Source organism: Mytilus galloprovincialis, chromosome 1 (genome assembly GCF_965363235.1).
Source record: "Mytilus galloprovincialis chromosome 1, xbMytGall1.hap1.1, whole genome shotgun sequence".
Lineage (NCBI taxonomy): Eukaryota > Metazoa > Mollusca > Bivalvia > Mytilida > Mytilidae > Mytilus > Mytilus galloprovincialis.
In genome coordinates, this window is record NC_134838.1 from 10605929 (window position 1) to 10625277 (window position 19349).

A 19349-nucleotide genomic window follows, 5' to 3' on the forward strand; every position below is an offset into this window, starting at 1 on the left:
TATGAGATGGCACCAGATTCTTCGTAAATTCATCTTTTCCCCAAAAAAAATCATGAAACACTTCCCAAATATTTTTAATAATAAAAGTATAAATATTATTTAAATAGTCTTGATATGTCTGAAAATTGGTTTTATTTAACTTGAGGTATCTTATCTCAGGTAACTTTACCTCACTTTTATTTTAACATATTTTAAATGCTTCATGTAGGAAATTTCAAACTAAACGCTTGTCTCCATATCAAATTGTGTTCACAACGAGTGCCTTGCAAGAAGCAAATTGTTTTCCCTCAGACGTAGCCCTGATTTTTCGGGATCAATATTTCTTATTTATTTGTCTTTTGTTCATTGATTGCCCTTCTGTATTCTGTTAGTGTTGCATTTCTTTTGTAATCTAGTAATTTTGTTATGAACTTGATTATGAGTTTAAAAAAAAACGTCAGCCACTGACTTAACTATGTGAATTCCATTTTCATGCACATTGGTCTTTTGATGTTGTCCCTAGAAACTTAATTAAGTCTTACACTGAATTTATACATTTTGCTTTGAGACCAAAATATTGTAAAAAAATTATTAATACAAAACTTGCATTTTCAGATTATGAAAGTGAAAGGGTCTTCGGAACACTCAGAAAGCATGATTTTGCATCATTTGTTCTATAGCTTCTTGGGCCTTCAGTGGCTCCAAAACCCTTTTAAAAAAAAATTGCCTCGCTCCGCTTGGCAAAATATGTTGGCCAATACTTTTAAAAGAGGCTTTACAACCAAACTTTAATACTATGTATGTATGCAATACATGTATATGCAGTTGGGAATATAAAATATTCATCTCTGCAGAGGATGATGATTAATTCTGATTAAAATGGTACATGTATATTAATGACTTGACTATGATACATGTATTATTTATAATAAACAAATCATTTTAAAATTGTATGTTTTCAAATATCATAAATATAGTTGTGAAAATGAATAATCAGTCCCTTGCTTTAATGAAAATGAAAAATCTTGCTTCAATAGTGCAGAAAATGAATAATCTGTCCTCTTAGTTTACAAAAATAAATAATTGATCAAAAATAAATCCTCCTGGCCCCCCCAGAATATCAAATGGTCGTCCCCTAACCAAGTTCAAGGATAATTTCATTCTTCTTTGTTAATTCCATTCCAAAAATCATTTTCTGCCTGATTTCCTACGACTTCTTATATGCATTTTCAATGAATTATATCCCGTAGAATTTTGTTTTTATTTTTTGCAAGCAGCGTTTTTCGGCTACCATTTTAAAACGAATTGGTTTCTTGCGAAATTGCACTCATAGTGTCACAAAAATTCCCTGTTTTTTCACACATTATCCCGCATTTCTATAGTTTGGATTTATACTTTTAAAAAAAGATCATCGGGAAACGGTGTGCATCAGAGTTAAGCTGAGGTCATACATTCACGATATTTACTGCTGTCCTTGACAGGACTATTCCCGATTAAAATTTGTCAAAAATTGAAAATATGGGAGGTTGCTTTGGAATGTCCCTCCTAGATGGGAATTTGTATGCGTCTGATCACATTGCAGGCATATTGCACCCTATCTGTCTATCAATGTATCTCTGTTAGCACATTTCCTCCTGAACAACTGGATGGATATTGAAGAAATATTTACATGAGAAAGTTGTAAATGCTACAGGGGAGATACTTGTTACTTTAATGTATGACATTACTTATCTTCTAAGCGAAACTCTTCCTGAATGTTTAATGGATTTTAATGAAATGTATGTCAGAAAAGGTAATGGAGAGAGAAAAGGGAGGGAGAAGGGAGACTAGGGGCGGGAGCAGGGAGAAGCTTTCCCCCGGTCCAGCCCCTCATATTAGGTAGTGAGTTAGTCTAGATATTCGGGTTGGGAGCGATTCCCTATATGAGGTTGTTATGGGGGTATGACGGATAAAAAAAAATAAAAATTCATGGCAAATGAGGTTAATTTTTGGTGCTTGACGATTAAGCTAATAAAGGCAATTTAAATGGTTAAATGTAAAAAAAAAAAATGATGTACACTTTCTTGAAAGATGCTAAAAATCAAAAAATTATGCGTCAAAGAAAAAAAATATATTAGCCTTTCAAGACGTCATATTATTTGGACTACTAATTTTGAAGAAGCACATTAAATTTTTTTGAAAATTAACGAAAACGATAATTATTTCAAACCTCTGATGAATCATGATAAGGATATATTGACGAAGCATGGTAAAATTTTAACCAATGTGCTTCAAACAGTAGCCAAAAATGAACGTTTGACGCCTGATGGTAAAGAGCATTCCTACCCTCCTTTGAGGGAATACATTATAGAGCAATTATCCTTCTGTAAAAGAATATATTTATTAAGACTGGTTCAAAAGCAGAAAGATAGCAAAAGTGCATTTTCTAGTTATATTGGCTGTAGTCTTAAATGATCTATAATCATGATAATGTTATTCTTTTGGTTTTTTTTTTTGCATTGTGACGTCATAATTTTCATTTAAAAACTTGCTTTCTACGAATTCATATGTCGTACGAAACATATGATCTGACCATATATATGTATCAAATATTGCACTTTGAAAAAGTTGAACATGTTTTAATTACTTGAATGGCTAAGTTTTACTCTAACAGTGCAATGGTGAGGGGGAAACCATGATTAATGAATGTAAACATACGTGTGTAGGGTGCTGTTGTGTATTTTTTTGCTCTCCCTTGATACCATTTGCAGGTATGGCCTTGAAAAACCATGATAGTGGATCTGATAAATGGCTGCCCCTTGTTAAGAGATAGCAATAAGTTGTAATAACTTGTTTCCCAATCAACTATAAATATATATGTTTAAACTGAACACACATGCTCTTCAAGGTAAATGGAAATAACAGATTCTTAAAGAACAAACTTTATACTACAAATTATTTTTGTCAAAACAGGCTTTATAATTTTATTCAGCCCTTTATTGCTTGCTGTTCAATGTGAGCCAAGGTTCTGTGTTGAAGACTGTACTTTGACCTATAATGGTTTACTCTTACAAATTGTGACTAGGATAGAAAGTTGTCTCATTGGCACTCATTCCACAATTTCTTATATCTATTATTTGTTTGTTGGGAAAAAGGAATGACAGACAAACAATATGTATGAACTGAAAATGCATTTATTATTAAAGACAAGACTAAAAAGTTTATTCAACTATTAATTTACTTCTTGGTTTAAATACTTATGCTGTTTTGTAAGGCTATATTTATTCTCTGTCTTTGACACCTTCCAACTTTTTATGAAGATGTCACAGGAAAACGGTCTAATCTATATAAAAAACAAGAAACACTCATGAACCACATCAACAAGCGACAACCACTGAACAACAGGTTCCTGCTTAGTACAGGTGAGGTTTCAGTACCTTTTTTTTTAGAGACTTTGGAATCAGGTGTTTTTAAGTTCAGGATTGATCTTTTCAGGATCTGGGAATTATTTTTTCAAATTTCAAGACGTGGGGATATAAATTTCTTTTAATTTGGGACCTCAGAATTTTATGTTTTTAAGCCCAGGATTTTGTCCAACCTCCCCTCACAGGTGCAAAGAAATGTAATGGATTTAAACAGGCACCAACCTGCCCCCTAACCTGAACCAGTAGTATAACATTACATAGAAAGACCAGTACACTATAAAATATAAACTGAAAAGGTTTAACTTCATCAAACAGAAATATTAACAAAACAAGTAGATATTATGTGACCCTGAACAAATACATTTGATCTATGACACAATATAAATATGTAGAACAATGCAAAAGACAACTATATACCAGGACAAAATAGTGTTAAATAAAATAACATACACAGGGGACTTTAAATATAATATTTTTATCGTTTGGGAGTAAGAAAACAGAAGTATAAATTAATCGTAATGCTAAACACTTATAAAAGGTGGTACATATAAAAAAAAAATGGGGAGATGAGATGTAACACAAAACAAACAAACATTGAATAACAAAAATGTAATGTTACACAGAGGAAATTTAAAGAATAAAGAGTAGACAACTCATGAATTTATCTAAAATTACACTATTTTAATAATGTGTGATATTTTCTCTATGATGATGCTTAAACTTTCTTGTTACTTATCATATTTTTATTGTTTTCAGATTTAAGGATCATTTCAAAATTTAAAGAACAAGCCAAATTAATAAATGGAAACAAAAGATAAGGTGGACTAGGTTCTAGAATAAACAACTATGGTGTTTGTAAACACTAAAATCCATTTTTGTCTAACTTACATACATGAATCTTTGAATCCAACATCTTGCCTCCATGAATTAAGCCAAAAGAGTATAACATGGGAAATAATGTGTCTTATAGCTATACACAAAAGACAGGTGCCTCTGAAATCACTGCTGCTAACGAACAATACATAAGAACTAATTCTGAAGTGAAGGGGGAGAGTGATAATGTCCGCTGTGATAATGAGTTTAATGCCAATGATAAAAAGGAAGAGTACAATAAAATATCAATGAGTTTAGACAGCAATACATCACATGACTTACAAGACAACAGTTTGGAAGTTTCTGTTGTTCAAGACCATTCATCAATACCTGTAGAGGACATGGAACAAAATAATTCAAAGAATGGCCATGGTTTCAAACCAAAATCACAATCTTGTGAAAGTATAGAACCTAACTTAGAAACAATATCATCAGCCAGTGCTAACAGTAAACACACAGTTTGTTTACAGCTTCCTAGCAAACCTGCTGTTAAAGCTTCACCATTATGTTTGTCATCTTTAGAAAAAGATACTAAATCAAAATCATCAACAGTACCTGTTAAAAGTACACAAAAAGTCAAACAATTAGATTTTAATATTCATGGGACTGATGGGCAACCTTCTGAGATTGTTGTTTTTAGTAACAATGTTGAAGAGGAAGTCGACAATGAGGCATTGCTTCAACTAGCAGAACTGCAGCTTAAAAATGGAAATCATCAAGAGGCTAAAACTAATATTGCTCATATTTTAACCAGATTAGATCAAGAAATTAACCTAATGAGAACAAGCCATAGGGTTGATCAAAGTAAAGCTATGTTGGATGATCATAGCAAAAATATTGGGAACCAGTACAAAATGTGTTCCCTCCTTCTTATGAAGGTATTTAATGTTTATGTTTCATTCATTGTCCACAATGTTACTCACATATATAAAAAAAAAAAAAAAAAAAAAGAAGATGTGGTGTGATTGCCAATGAGACAACTCTCCATAAGAGACCATTTGACACAGAAATTAACAACTATAGGTCATGTACAGCCTTCAACTATGAGCAGACCCCATACCACGTAGTCTGCTATTAAAGACCTCAGAATGGCAAATGCAAAACAATTCAAATGAGAAACTAATGCCTAATTTATGTATATTTTACTATAAACTGTTTCTTTAAGATATCCAATTACTCATTGTTGTATGTGTATTTGAGTGTATGATTCTGCTATTAATGATCAAGTTAAATTCTTTTGTTTAATAGCTAGTTTACTTTTAAATTTCGGTCACATAAACTGTAAACTTGAAACTTACTGTAGTATAATGTGATAAACCTTTTGCTTCCTGTACTAGTTATGACACAAATTTTCTTACTTTGTTTTAAAAAGAAAATCATAATTAGATTTGGTATATGGGGACGAAGTCCCCAATAACAGTAGAAAATTCAATAAAAAAAAAAATTCGGGAAAATTTCCCGAATTTTTCATTGTACTAATGAACTCAAAATCGTTCAATTTTTTTTATGTCATGTTTTGAAATCCCGGACATGCGCAGAAATGTACAATGTACTTCCTTTTTCCGGTCTCGTTTGTATGAAACTTTGAGTAAAATATATATTTATCAGTCTAGTATAAAATAGGAAGGAACGCGCAATACCAATTTCATTTTTAATAATTCCTTGATATGAAAAAAACGTTACCTGATGATAGCGTTTCGTTGTTTACATTGCATATGACGTCATAATTTAAATAACGTCACAACTAAAATCCCTAACAACAGAACCAAAATCGGAAACGTTACGGTATTTCCGTTTCTTTTTTTTTTAACAAATATTTAAGTTACAAAAAAATAATTTATACAGACTTCGTCCCCATTCACAGGTAATGCCTGTCTCATATTATGTGAAAATATTATAAAAAAGCAAAATGACATTATTTGTATTTTAAATAAATATTAGATTGAGTGGGCATCCATGTACTATGGACACATTTTTGTTTTTTAATGTTCATAGCTTTGTGAAGTATGATTATTTTATATATACTTTATTTCAGCTTCCTGATAGTGTGTTAGATGCTGTAAGATGTCTTTATACAGGTTTGTTTGGATACTTTAAATAACAGCTTACGAATATGTGGTTTACTTAAAGGAGACAGTGGTATAGATAAGACAAATACTGGTCAACATATGATAGTCAACAATGGAAAGATTTTTATCTTTATTAAGATGATTTTGCAACACATACTAAATATAGTAAGAATTGGTATGAGTACCAATGAGATAACTCTCCATCCAAGTCACAATTTGTAAAAGTAAACCATTTTAGGTCAAAGTAAGGTCTTCAACGCAGAGCCTCAGCTCACACTGAACAGCAAGCTATAAAGGACACAAAAATGACTAGCATAAAACCATTTAAACTGGAAAACCAGCAGTCTAATCAATATTACAAAAATGAGAAATGAGAAATGAGAAACACTATATATAACAGCTTAAGGAGACAGTAACACAGGTTAAGACAGCTACAGGTCAACATATGATCTTCAACAATGGAAAGATGTTTATCTTTGTTCATATGATTTGGCAGCATATACATATTTTACTTATTGAAATAAAGAATAATACTGCAATTTGGATAAACCTTTGCTTCCTGTACTATTTATATATGACACAAATTTTCTTACTTTGTATTAAAAAAAAATGATAATTAGATTTGTTTATTTATATTTTTGTTTATGTGAAAATATTATAAAAAGCAAAATGATAAAATTTGAATTGTAAGCAAGTAGAGGAATAGAAATGATAGATAGGAAATAAATCCCAACACATCATATACTTGAAATGGACCACATGTTCTAATAATATTTGGAAATACTCAGTTAATATTTTACTTGTTAAAAAATTTCATTGTAATAGGATTGTTGTATTATGGTAACCCTGATTTGTATGAATATGAGAAAATTAGTTCAGACGTATGGAGGAGATTTCAAGAAGAGGTGGTAAATAATTTCAAGGTAATTATAAGAAAATCATGAAAATTGGAAAAGGTACTTTTTCTGTATAAGAATTTAAAAGGTTCTGAAGGGAACTATAACTTAAACTTGTGTTTCAATAGCTATTTTTAAGGGTCACAACATCTTTATTATTAGTTCACCTTGCCAAAAGGGACAAGCGAGCTATTCTTATCACTTTGCGTCCGGCATTAACTTTTACAAAAATCTTCTTCTTTGAAACTACTGGGCCAAATTAAACCAAACTTGGCCACAATTATCATTTGGGTATTTATTTTTAAAAATGTGTCTGGTGACCCAGCCAATCAACCAAGATGGCCACCATGGCTGAAAATAGAACATAGGGGTAAAATGTAGATTTTGGCTTATATCTCTGAAACCAAAGCATTTAGAGCAAATCTGCCAAGGGAAAAAATTGTTTTTAAGGTCTAGATCTATCTGTTATGAAATTTTCAGATGCATCGGAGAACCCGTTGTGAGGTTGCTGCCCCTAAATTGGTAATTTTAAGGAAGTTTTGCCGATTTTGGTTATCTTGAATATTATTATAGATAGAGGTAAACTGTGAACAGCATTAATGTTCAGCAAAGTAAGATCTACAAATAAGTCAAATGACCAAAATGGTCAGTTGACCCCTTCAGGAGGTTTTGCCCTTTATAGTCAATTATACCATTTTTTCTTAAATTTTTGTAATCTTTTACAAAAATCCAGTCTTGTTTCATCCCTGGTGATTCGACAGTAAATCAACTGCTATGAATTTTTGGTAAAGCATTAGATGAAGGGAAAGAGGTCAGGATATTAGTCAAGCTTTCGACCGAGTTTGGCATAAAGGCTTACTTTGAAAGTCCCAACTATGTACTGGCTTCCAAAGCTACACAAAAAACCTTACAAATATAAATTTATTTCATCTTCAAGCCATTGTTCCACTACTAAATTGTCTGTTTTACTTACTAGTATACTTGGTACAATAAAAAACCTGATAATAAATTGTTCAAATAAAGCCTTTGAAAATAGTGGAATTAATTACTTTTGGAGTGTCAAAAACTCGTTGGAAGTACTTGATAAATTGCATGCATATATTGGTGATTTTGAATCTTTTCAAAGTATTGATTTTTCTACCCTTTATACCACTTTGCCTCATATTCTTATTAAGAAAAAATTCACATCCCTTATTAACTGGGCATTTAAAAAGTCAGAATGCGAGTATATATGTTCAAACTCTTTTATGTCATTTTTTAGTAACAATAAACAAAAGAACTATGTCAATTGGACATGCTTTGATACTATATATGCGCTTGAATTTTTACTTGATAACATTTTTGTTCCCTTTGGAGATTCCATATATCGTCAAGTTATTGGAATTCCAATGGGGACTAACTGTGCACCACTTATTGCGGACCTGTTTTTGTATTGTTATGAGTTACAATTTATGACTAAAATTAACAAAGACCCAACGAATCAACATTTAATACAAAAATTTAACAATACTTTTAGATATTTGGATGATATATTGGCTCTCAATAATAACGACTTCAGTATGTATACTAAAGAAATTTATCCTGTTGAACTTACTTTAAATAAAGCTAATACTAACAATGACCTCTGCCCTTTCCTCGATCTAGATATCTATATCATTAACGGGAAGCTTAATACAAAAATTTATGATAAAAGAGATGATTTTTCATTTCCTATCGTTAATTATCCATTTTTAGATGGTGACGTTCCCTTGTCACCATCTTATGGTGTTTATATATCTCAACTTGTACGATTCGCTCGTGTATGTAACAACGTATTAGATTTTAGCGAGAGAAATTTATGTGTTACTGAAAAATTATTACACCAGGGTTTTCGATATCACAAACTGGTCAAAACATTTACTAAATTTTATCACCGGTATAAGGAAATAATTCGTAAATAGAACTCAACATGCAGACAAATTATACGTTCAGGTATTTCACATCCAATCTTTTATGGTAATATTCTTTACTAAGCACAAAAATGTCGGTATTCACCTCAAAAGCTTACAAAACCTTTAAACAGACTTATTAAGAAGGGATATAGTTACGATACCGTTGTAAGGTCATTAAAGATTGCATATTTTGGCTTTAATATTGATTCACTTATAGGGTCTTTGCATCGGAACTAAATACATTTTTTTTTTTTAAACAGTTATTGGCATGACACGGGTTATGTTCTTCTCATATATTTTATGATAGTATGATACTAAACCCCTTACGGGAGGGATTGTGCCTGATATTCATATGATGAAGACATAATCTTTCAATCAGTTTAATTGAGGTCTGGAGCTGACATGTCAGTAAACTGCTAGTAGTCTGTTGTTATTTATGTATTATTGTCATTTTATTTATTTTCTTTTGTTACATCTTTTGACATCGGACTCAGACTTCTCTTGAACTGAATTGTAATGTGCGTATTGTAATGCGTTTACTTTTCTACATTGGCTAGAGATATAAGGGGAGGGTTGAGATCTCATAAACATGTTTAACCCCGCCGCAATTTTGCACCTATCCCAAGTCAGGAGCCTCTGGCCTTTGTTAGTCTTGTATAACTTTTAATTTTAGTTTCTTGTGTATAATTCAGAGTTTAGTATGACGTCCATTATCACTGTACTAGTAGACATTTTTTTAGGGGCCAGCCGAAGGACACCTACAGGTGCGGGAATTCTCGCTACATTGAAGACCCATTGGTGGCCTTCGGCTGTTGTCTCCTCTATGGTCGGGTTGTTTTTGCGTTGACACATTCCCCATTTCCTTTCTCAATTTTACTTTATAAGCTTAGAAAAATAGGAATTAATGGTAGCTTGTTACTTTGGTTTGAAAGCTATTTAAACTCAAGAAGGCAACAGGTTGTCATTGGTGGAGAAATGTCCAACAACGAACATGTCTAGCTGGGGTACCCCAAGGGTCTATCTTGTCCTTTTTTATTTCTTATTTATATTAATGAAATAGTTAATGACATCGAATGTGATATAAAACTTTTTGCTGATAACACATCAATTTATATAGTGGTTGATAACGAATATAAAGCGGCAGAAAAGCTAAATAAAGATATAGAGAAAATACATAATTGGTCTAAACAATGGCTTTTCAATTTCAACCCAAACAAAACAGAAATAATGATCATTTCAAAAAGGCACCATAAACCCCACCACCTGCCAGTGTATATGAATAATAATATAATAAAAGAAGTTGAGTCACACAAGCATTTAGGGGTTAATATAAATGAAGATGGAAGCTGGAATAATCATGTAAAAATGATTATTGATAAGGCTATTCCTAGATTAGCGTTATTCCGAAAGTTAAAGTTTAAACTTAAAAGGAAAAATTTAGAAGCTATTTATTTATCGTTCATCGCCCAGTCTGAGAAAATGGCGACATTGTCTGGGATAACATACCTAATTATTTAAAAACATCTCTGGAAAACTTACAACTAGAAGCAGCAAGAATCGTTACAGGTGGTACTTAGATATCAACGAGACAGTTGCTGTACGATGAAACCGGTTGGGAAACTCTCCAGTCTCGACGTGATAAACATAAGTTATTAAAATTTCATCAAATGTTTCACGGAGATTGTCCTGATTATCTTTCTGTGTTAGTTCCAAATCAGAGACTAGATCTACACAACCACAGGACTAGGGGTCTTCAAATTTAAAAACTGTATTTTGCAGAACAAGCTATTATCAAAAGTCATTTCTACCAGCCATAGTAAACCTTTGGAATAATATTCCAGATGACATTCGTCTAAATCAATCAAAATCAGGTTTTAAGACTTATCTCTCTCAAAATAATAATAAAATACCATTGTATTTTTACTTAGGCTGTAGAAGAGAATAGATATGTTTAGCAAGACTAAGACTCCAGAGTAGTGTTCTAAGGGACTATCTATTTAAAAAAAATCTAATCGAGAACGCACTGTGTTCCTTTGGTCGAGTAGAAACTACCTCTCATTATTTCTTCAATTGTCCATAATATAATGAAATTCGAAGGGATACTATCGGGACGATCTCCTGTTCTAATCTTAAGATTATCTTATATTGGGACAGTCTAAAAGCTGACCAGGACAATATGCAAATGTTTCATAAAGTTTCTGAATACATAAATAAAACAGAACATTTTGAAAGTTAATCTAGTATATGTATATATATTATATATATAGACTTTTTTTTTAATATGATGTAAAATCGAGTGGATTGCCCGGCGTAATTGACTATAGTCGGACGTGTGTGTTGGTTCCAGTGAATGTCTAGAAAAATAAATAAGAGTTGACTGTTTCGTGGGTTTTTTTTCCTTTTTTTTTCCACATTTTTATTTTTTTCATTTATTTTATTTATTGTAATTTTTTTTGCATGTGTGTGTGTGTATTTATTCAATTTATCATTGCTACCATAAACTGAATATACTGTTGGCTTGTAATATTGTTGGTTAAATAGATGGTTTTTTTTAGGGAGACGGATTTATAAAATTATTTCCAAACTTGTTTCCGAATCCCATATTTGAACTTTATGTAACATTGTAATATTTATCTTGACATTTTTCATTAATAAATACTGTTTAAACTAAAATCTTCTCCTCTGAAAATACTAAGACAAAATGTAACCAAACTTGTCCACAATCATCATGAGAGTATCTAGTTTAAAAATGTGTCCTATGACCCTGCCCACGAACCAAGATTGCAGACATGGCTAAAGGCTAAAATAGTACATAGGGTAAAGTGCAGTTTTTGGTTTATATCTCTGAAACTGAAGAATTTAGAGCAAACCTGACTGGTGGCAAAAATGTTCATCAGATTTAGATATATATCTGCCCTGAAATTTTCAGACAAATCCGACAACCAGTTGTTGGGTTGCTGCTCCTCAGTTAGTTATAATTTATGGAAATTTTGAAGTTTTTTGCTATTATCTTAGATATTAGTATAGTATCTAATGATATCTTATACTATAAATTATGATTTTAACCTAATGGTACATGATTTCCAAAGCATCAGTAAATACAGGTGAGCGACACAGGCTCTTTAGAACCTCTAGTTATAAGAACTATAAGTCATTAAATTTTTTTGTATTGTTTGACTTTGTACAGATATATATACATATATGTATTCTAATCCTACAAAAAAAATAAAAAATTAGTGTATGACAAATAAAGTTTTGAGTTCTGTTTTTTAAAATGAATGTTTTTATCTTTATAAACTCAAAATTTTGGGGAAAAAATGTTCATACTTTTGTTAAGGTGGTACCTAACACTACAGGGAGATAACTCTGTAAAATCAGCGAATCGTTTTAATTACATTGTGTAGTTCATGGAATATAAAGCTTCTCAATGATCAAAATTAGTGTTTGTCAAACTGCTATATAACTAGTGTAATTTTTCTGATAAAATGGTTGGTTCAAATTTTTTGAAATTTTCATATTTTTGTCAAAAGTTAATACTTTGTCAAAATTTCATGAAAATTAAACAAGCCAAATTAATTTTAGTCAAGGTGTTACGTACCACCTTAAATGACAAGACTGCTGTTTTGGAAAATCTGAAAATTCATTTTTTTATGGAAATAGCTGGAAAACCTCAATAATTAAGTAGAATTGTGTTCTCCTACCAAAGCTTCTAGTCTGTTGATTTAGGTCATATATATGAAGATATGGTTTAGCAAGATCAATTTTATATTGAATTATGAGCTGATCTAGAATGAGTTTATATTTGCACATAACATTCAGGCATATAGCAATGATTTTGACCTGCCTGAATTTTTCATTCCAAATTAGGCTTATACTCATCTTTGTTATGCTTTTTATCATATTTATATGGGATTTTTTAATATAAATCTGTTCCTATCTTTTCTTTGAATTTCTAATGAAATATCTCTCTAAAGTTTCTACAAAAAGTTATTATAAATGAATAAAAGGAGATACATTAGTTAAACCTAACTCTTTGAGTGAGACAAACAAACAAAAAACACAGAAAATCCATGTCTTTAAAAGGTCTAATCTTGAACAGTGACATGACATTTGTTTTCAAATTGCATTCAGCTCTGAATCAATTTATCAACATATCTGTATTATTTTGTATATGCCCCCTTTGTCCTGTTCCAAGGCCATCTGTTCGTCCCCAAAATTTGGTTTCTGTTCTCTTACATTAGTTTTTCCCAACCAAATATTATCATACTTATACAAAATGTTTAATACCACAAAACACAGATCGGGTGACATCACTTTTACCATTCATGAGTTATGCCCCTTTATGAACATAAAAATTTTGCTGCATTTTTTCGTTTCCTTTCTGTAACTTTATTTTGCCTCAACCAAATGTTATAATAATTATACACAATGCATATTTCTACAAAACACAGACCAAGTTTAAAATTTAGTGGCCTTATTTTTACCATTCTTGATTTATTCCCTTTATTAATAGAAAATTGCTAAATCTGTTGTTTCCATTGTCTAACTTTACTTTGCCTCAACCAAATGAAAGGAAACACACAATGCACATTATCACATTTGGATATCATTTGTTAGGTTGTTGATGGCACAACTAGAACCTTTACTTTAGTCTGATTTTTTTCTGTATTTTATAGGCAGCATACCTGGTGATGACAGATTTGGTTTTAATCTGCAATCAACATTATGAAAGCCACACAAGGATAATATTATTCATGGCTTTTGAACTGGCTTCAAACTTTGTAAAACTGATGTCAAAGTTACCAGAAGATTCCAGACCGAATGTTTATTCACTTGTATCTAGATTGTGGTTAATTTCTGCTAGATGTCATTATAGAGTGGTTAGTATAAAAAAAAAGAATAGGGAATAGGTGTGGCATTGAAAAGGCAAGGAATTGTAACAAGAACTTAAGGGCATATCCAACAGTTTCAGGGGAGGTAATAACAAACGTAACCGTTGTCTATTGTTTCCCGTAATTTAACGATTTCGACGACGTCATAACGGAATCACCATTGGCTATGGCTGTCTGACAAGGGCTGTTTCTTTCCTCAAAGGAAAGGGCACGGCGGGAATTGGCAGAAAACTCATACAGAATATTAACAGAAATAGAAGTCAAATCTTAAAAGATGTTGTCCTCTTGGTCCATTATAAAAGAACTGCAATTTGTCTTTATAATTATAGACCATACTCACTTAAGTTTCCGTTTTATTAAAATTATCTTCAATATACAGTACAGTAGAGAACAACGAGAACAAATCCGTAATAATTTATTTTTTTCATTAGAATGCAACACAAATTGTAATTAATTCTTTATCAAACTTATCCGAGATTTCGTCATTCAGGATAGAAAACTCAAAGTTTGATTTGATTTGAGAAAGATTAAAAAAATTGGTCTCTTGAGAAAAACTAAAATATGACATAAACTAACATGTATCATTGCATCTAGCATCTAGCTTTGCGTTGAGGTGCTAATATACAGAAGCTCTTTAAATGAAAAACGGCACCGTAAAAAAATGAAATAGGAAAACATTGTAATATATACACTGACATACAAGTAATAAATATCTGACGATTTTAGTGTTTACTTATGTATGAAGAAATAAATATAATTTAACAAACAAACAAAAAACGGTGTAAGTCTTGATGTAAGTCTTGACTTATTACCAACCCCCTCTTAAACCCAGCAGTTCCATAATAGGATAGGTAAACTCAAGATTTTGCTCATTATAATATTCAACTTTATTCTAGTACGGCATACGTTTTACCGCTAGTAAACCCTTTATCTTAATAATGTATCAATCATTTATTCAGATCCACTTTCGCCTCGTCGTAAATATGCGTGATATATTTGCCACTGGAGCACGGGAGCAATCAATTTATTAGTTGCATATAGTGATGCATAATCATTAGTTCTCAACTGATAATTGTCTTAAACAGGTTTCCAGTTTTGGTAAAAAAAATATTATCTATATTTTATTTTTAAACAAAATTTTAGAATTTCTTTCCGCATCTTTCTCTTTGAATTTATTTGTTTGAATAATCAATAATAATATAGTTATATGGTAGTCTACTTCAGTGGTTACATTGTATGCAGCCAAACTAGGTGGAGTTTATTCTCAAGTAATTGCCTTTCTGATCTGTTTTGTAAATTAAAGGTTTTTTTCATGACATCTACTACTGCAAATGGCGCAACAGATGTGTTAAAATCAGCCATGTGACTTACTTGAAGGTTCATGTGACATTTGTTGTTGTTAAGAGATCTTATTAAAAGTTCGGATATCCCTTGAACCATTTATTTAGATGGTTTTTAAACGTATAGGTGCGCAAAACTCTCACTACACTATGCATAGGATATACGACATTTTTATTTCGACTAAACGAGGCTGTAAATTTATACATCCGAGCAGCTAAACGGCCGCACCCAATTATAGCAAAGATATACTGTCGGATGCGAAAAGTGCAGAGATGTGAATATTTCTATATCCTGTCCAATCAATCCTTTTGTTTTTGAAAAAAAAATTAAATGTATATACATTAATACAACAGCAACCGAACGACACATATAATTCAAACACTAAGAGTCAACATACATATTTTTGTTAAAGCTAGAAACCTATAAAGAATAAAAAGCCCAAAACTGCAACATGAATAAATAATACAGAGTCAGTGAGTTTTTAGACAAGTGTTTGGTTGCAAAATTTCACTAGCTCTTTATTAATTTCGATATGTGAAATTATAGACGGTTTAATATAAATCAGTGTAAGAAAAACACTTCATTGTAAAACTAACTGAATTGTCATCTCGTCCATATACTAGTTCATTATAAATAAGAAGATGCGATATGAGATATGAGTGCTATCTAGACAACTATCCAACAAAGTCACAGTGTATAAATACATTTGTCTGCCGTCGCACTGCCTTTGAAAAATTAGCGGGGAAATATAACGTTATTTCCCGAAACGTCTTAATTTTTGGTGCAATTTGTGAGGCTTACGAAAGGGATTTAGTAAACAATATCATATTTCTCGATTTTTCTCAAAAACGAGTACGGTGACAAATATTTTTCAAACCGTTATGACGTTCCATTTTTTTCAAAGAATAACATATCTTACTTTGGCCAAATCGACACCGTTAGAAATATTTTAATAAATTAAAAATGTGCATTTCAAATGTTCATTTCTTGCCGTTGTTTGAGTCCATCATTACGTTTTGGCTTTATTTGAGTAAGAATTAATGCTTTAAATGGTAAATTTAGATTTTTCTAACCATCTTGAATTATTTTGCTTTAATTTGAGCCCCATTAAAAAAGTATATGTTGATTAAAAAATCATATTTAATTTTTCCAAATAAAAAACGTTTTTTACTCAAAAATTGCAAAAATGTTCAATTTTCAGCAGTATTTTTTGAAAAAACGAAATCGACGACTAATATTTTTTTTGGCAAAATTTGATTCTCTGTCAATTGAAGAATGAAATATCTTCAAGGGAAAAAATTCTCACCGACAAAAATAAACTGTTGGATATGCCCTTAAAATTTATGTATTTCGAAATGTTAGACACTTGGTAATGAAACGTTTTATATAACACTTTCAACTTTTATCTTCCTCATCTACCAATAAGTGACCACTGTCATCTGATAAACCACCGTTATCAGGTTGACTATTTTGTCAATGGTTTTTCATGCTTTTCATGAGCAGCAGCCCAGTTTGTCTTGTTTGAAACCAGTCTGCAATTGGCAAAGGGAAACTGTGAGTGAGTTGTCTTAATAGTGTGTAATAACAGAGTCAAATCAGTAATTAGAATAGACTATTATTACTGTAATTTGTTTATATGATTTGGTCTAATTTCATATTATCTATTCTTACAGAAAGAATTTATAAAAGCTCAGGAAGCCCTAAATCTATGTAAGTAACCTGTTATTTTTACCTATAACTAGCCATTGAAATATATTTAACGACCAGCCATCAACCAATTCATTACAAAATAGATCATGTATCCTCCCTTTGTTTACAAGGATCTCAACACCACTCTGCTCTACTTTCTGTTTTAAATATATTTGTAAATAAAGTGTGGACACGGGATCTGTATTTTAATCAAATTGAGTTGTCAACAAATGTGTTGCATGAATATTTCAAAGCAGAGGACTATAAATAGAAATGTAAAAAAAATTGTGATTTTCGTTATTAACCATTTTGAATAAGTTCAGTCTTGTTATCTTCTATAATTTCTTAAAGGAAAAAGATCAGTTTTAATTATAGAATTATCCTTTAAGTTTAGAATATGGTAAACAACATTATAAAACTTAAGTTTCATTATGTAGCATCATTTAGCACAATTTGCTTAATGTTCTATTTCAGTTTGCAAAGATCCCAGACAAAGCAACAATATTGATGTACTAGAGTTATGGGCCTTTTGCTTATTGCATACTGAAAAGTACACTCTGGCTAAACAAAAAGTAGAGGTGGCCATGAAAGTTGCAACAACTGTAAGTAATATAGCAATTTTTCAAAAGCATTTGATTGATTAATTAATTGATTGATGCTTAAAGCCACTTTCAGCACTACTGATCTATTTCATGGCTGTCAGTTATAATCAGTGGAGGGAGCTGGAGTGCTCAAGTGAACCACCAGCCTTTGGAAGTAAAACTGACATTCCTAGTCAATTGAGAAGGAGTCAAGTGCACTTGCTACATGCAGGATTTGAACTTACAACCTCAATGTTGACAAGCTAGTGAAACAGTTGTTGAACTACTAATTCCACTCAGCCACTGAGGACCTCTTTCCAAAAGAAAGAAAAATGATATGTATATATGCAGATTTGCTATTCGAAAGAATTATGCATTTAAGTCAAGTCTAGTATAATATTGTTATCAGTCTGATTATTGCATTTCATCTGTTTGCCGAGCATTAAAATTACAAATGAAACAGTTTTATGACCCAGTTGATATTGCAATTTCCATTTACTAACCTGAGGAATTACACCTAAATCAAAAGCAACATAAATTTGATAAAAAAGATTAAATTTGAATTAAAATAAAATTAAATGCTTTCTTCCTTCCTGTAATTCAAAACTTAATATTTGTTTTCCCTTAATTATAAAAACTCCAATAATAGATACTCCTAATCATTCCGATGCAGTGTATGACTGTCAAATGCAAGGGGACATAATTCTTATTGCATTTTAAGTTAAATGAAAGCTGCCATTTAAAATGTTAATAAGTTTTGAATGTGGAAATTACTATATGAATAGTTGTGATTTCTATTCTTTAGGAAGAACAAAAGTCCAGATTTCAAAAGCTAGAAGAACTTTTAGAACAGAAAATTCAGCAGGTAAGGCTACAATGTGTATATCTTCTTTCTAAAGTGTCTGAGACAAGTTAAAGCAGTTTACAGAATAGCAACAACTGTCTTGCCTATAACATTTGTTTTCCAAATCTAAGGTCTGGAAGAAGACAAAATATTTTATGCCTACAAAATGCGATTCACAACTCATTTGATTTAAATTAAGCTTGATACAATTCCTCATAGTTGGTGTGCATGCTGGTGTATTTCATTTAATTGAAGTAAGATAGTGCTTGAGCAAGTATAACGGAAAAACAGGTGAAAGTAAACACAGATGTTATGCTAGAATTGGTATGTTTTCCTTAATATTTCTTCACATTTTATGTAGGATTTTTAAACTTAGTGTATTTAAATATCCTTTCAGAGAAATAAAGATAACATCCATGATGAAAATGGGGGTAAGTTATAGTTATGCATGAAAACATTAATTAAAAAAAACTCCTTCGTTCTATGCATTCAATATTGACAAACAAATTCATTAAAAGGAAATTTTTAGAAAATTCTGGTTTAGAACATTCAAAATCTGACTTTTGTATAGATATATAATGTGAAAAGATAATTTACTTGTCACAGACTTACTAAATGTATATAGTAGTGTAATCTATTATTAAACAGTTATAATTTTACTTACTAGTTATACCCCAATGCAACTATAATGTTTTTGACATGTCTGTCAGTTAGTCAATAAGTTTTGTTCTTGTCATTGCAACTAATCAGAAACCTCACAACAGATTTTCATGAAACTTAGATACTGCCATGAGCACCTCATATAATGTTCTTATCTTTTATCTATATGTCATTACTGCTTTTATTGGGT

At 31.2% G+C, this 19349-nt stretch overlaps 1 protein-coding gene across 1 annotated transcript in view; it reads left to right on the forward strand.

Moving 5' to 3' along the window:
* LOC143065101 (3'-5' exoribonuclease HELZ2-like) overlaps positions 1 to 19349 on the forward strand; it is a 51335-nt gene that overhangs the window by 4251 nt on the left and 27735 nt on the right. The window contains exons 2-9 of the mRNA XM_076238452.1: positions 4140 to 5134; positions 6292 to 6334; positions 7151 to 7248; positions 13829 to 14032; positions 17059 to 17095; positions 17549 to 17676; positions 18461 to 18520; positions 18897 to 18930. Coding sequence (XP_076094567.1) covers positions 4331 to 5134; positions 6292 to 6334; positions 7151 to 7248; positions 13829 to 14032; positions 17059 to 17095; positions 17549 to 17676; positions 18461 to 18520; positions 18897 to 18930 — 1408 coding nt within the window. The 5' untranslated portion in view covers positions 4140 to 4330. The remainder of the gene's footprint in view (positions 1 to 4139; positions 5135 to 6291; positions 6335 to 7150; positions 7249 to 13828; positions 14033 to 17058; positions 17096 to 17548; positions 17677 to 18460; positions 18521 to 18896; positions 18931 to 19349) is intronic.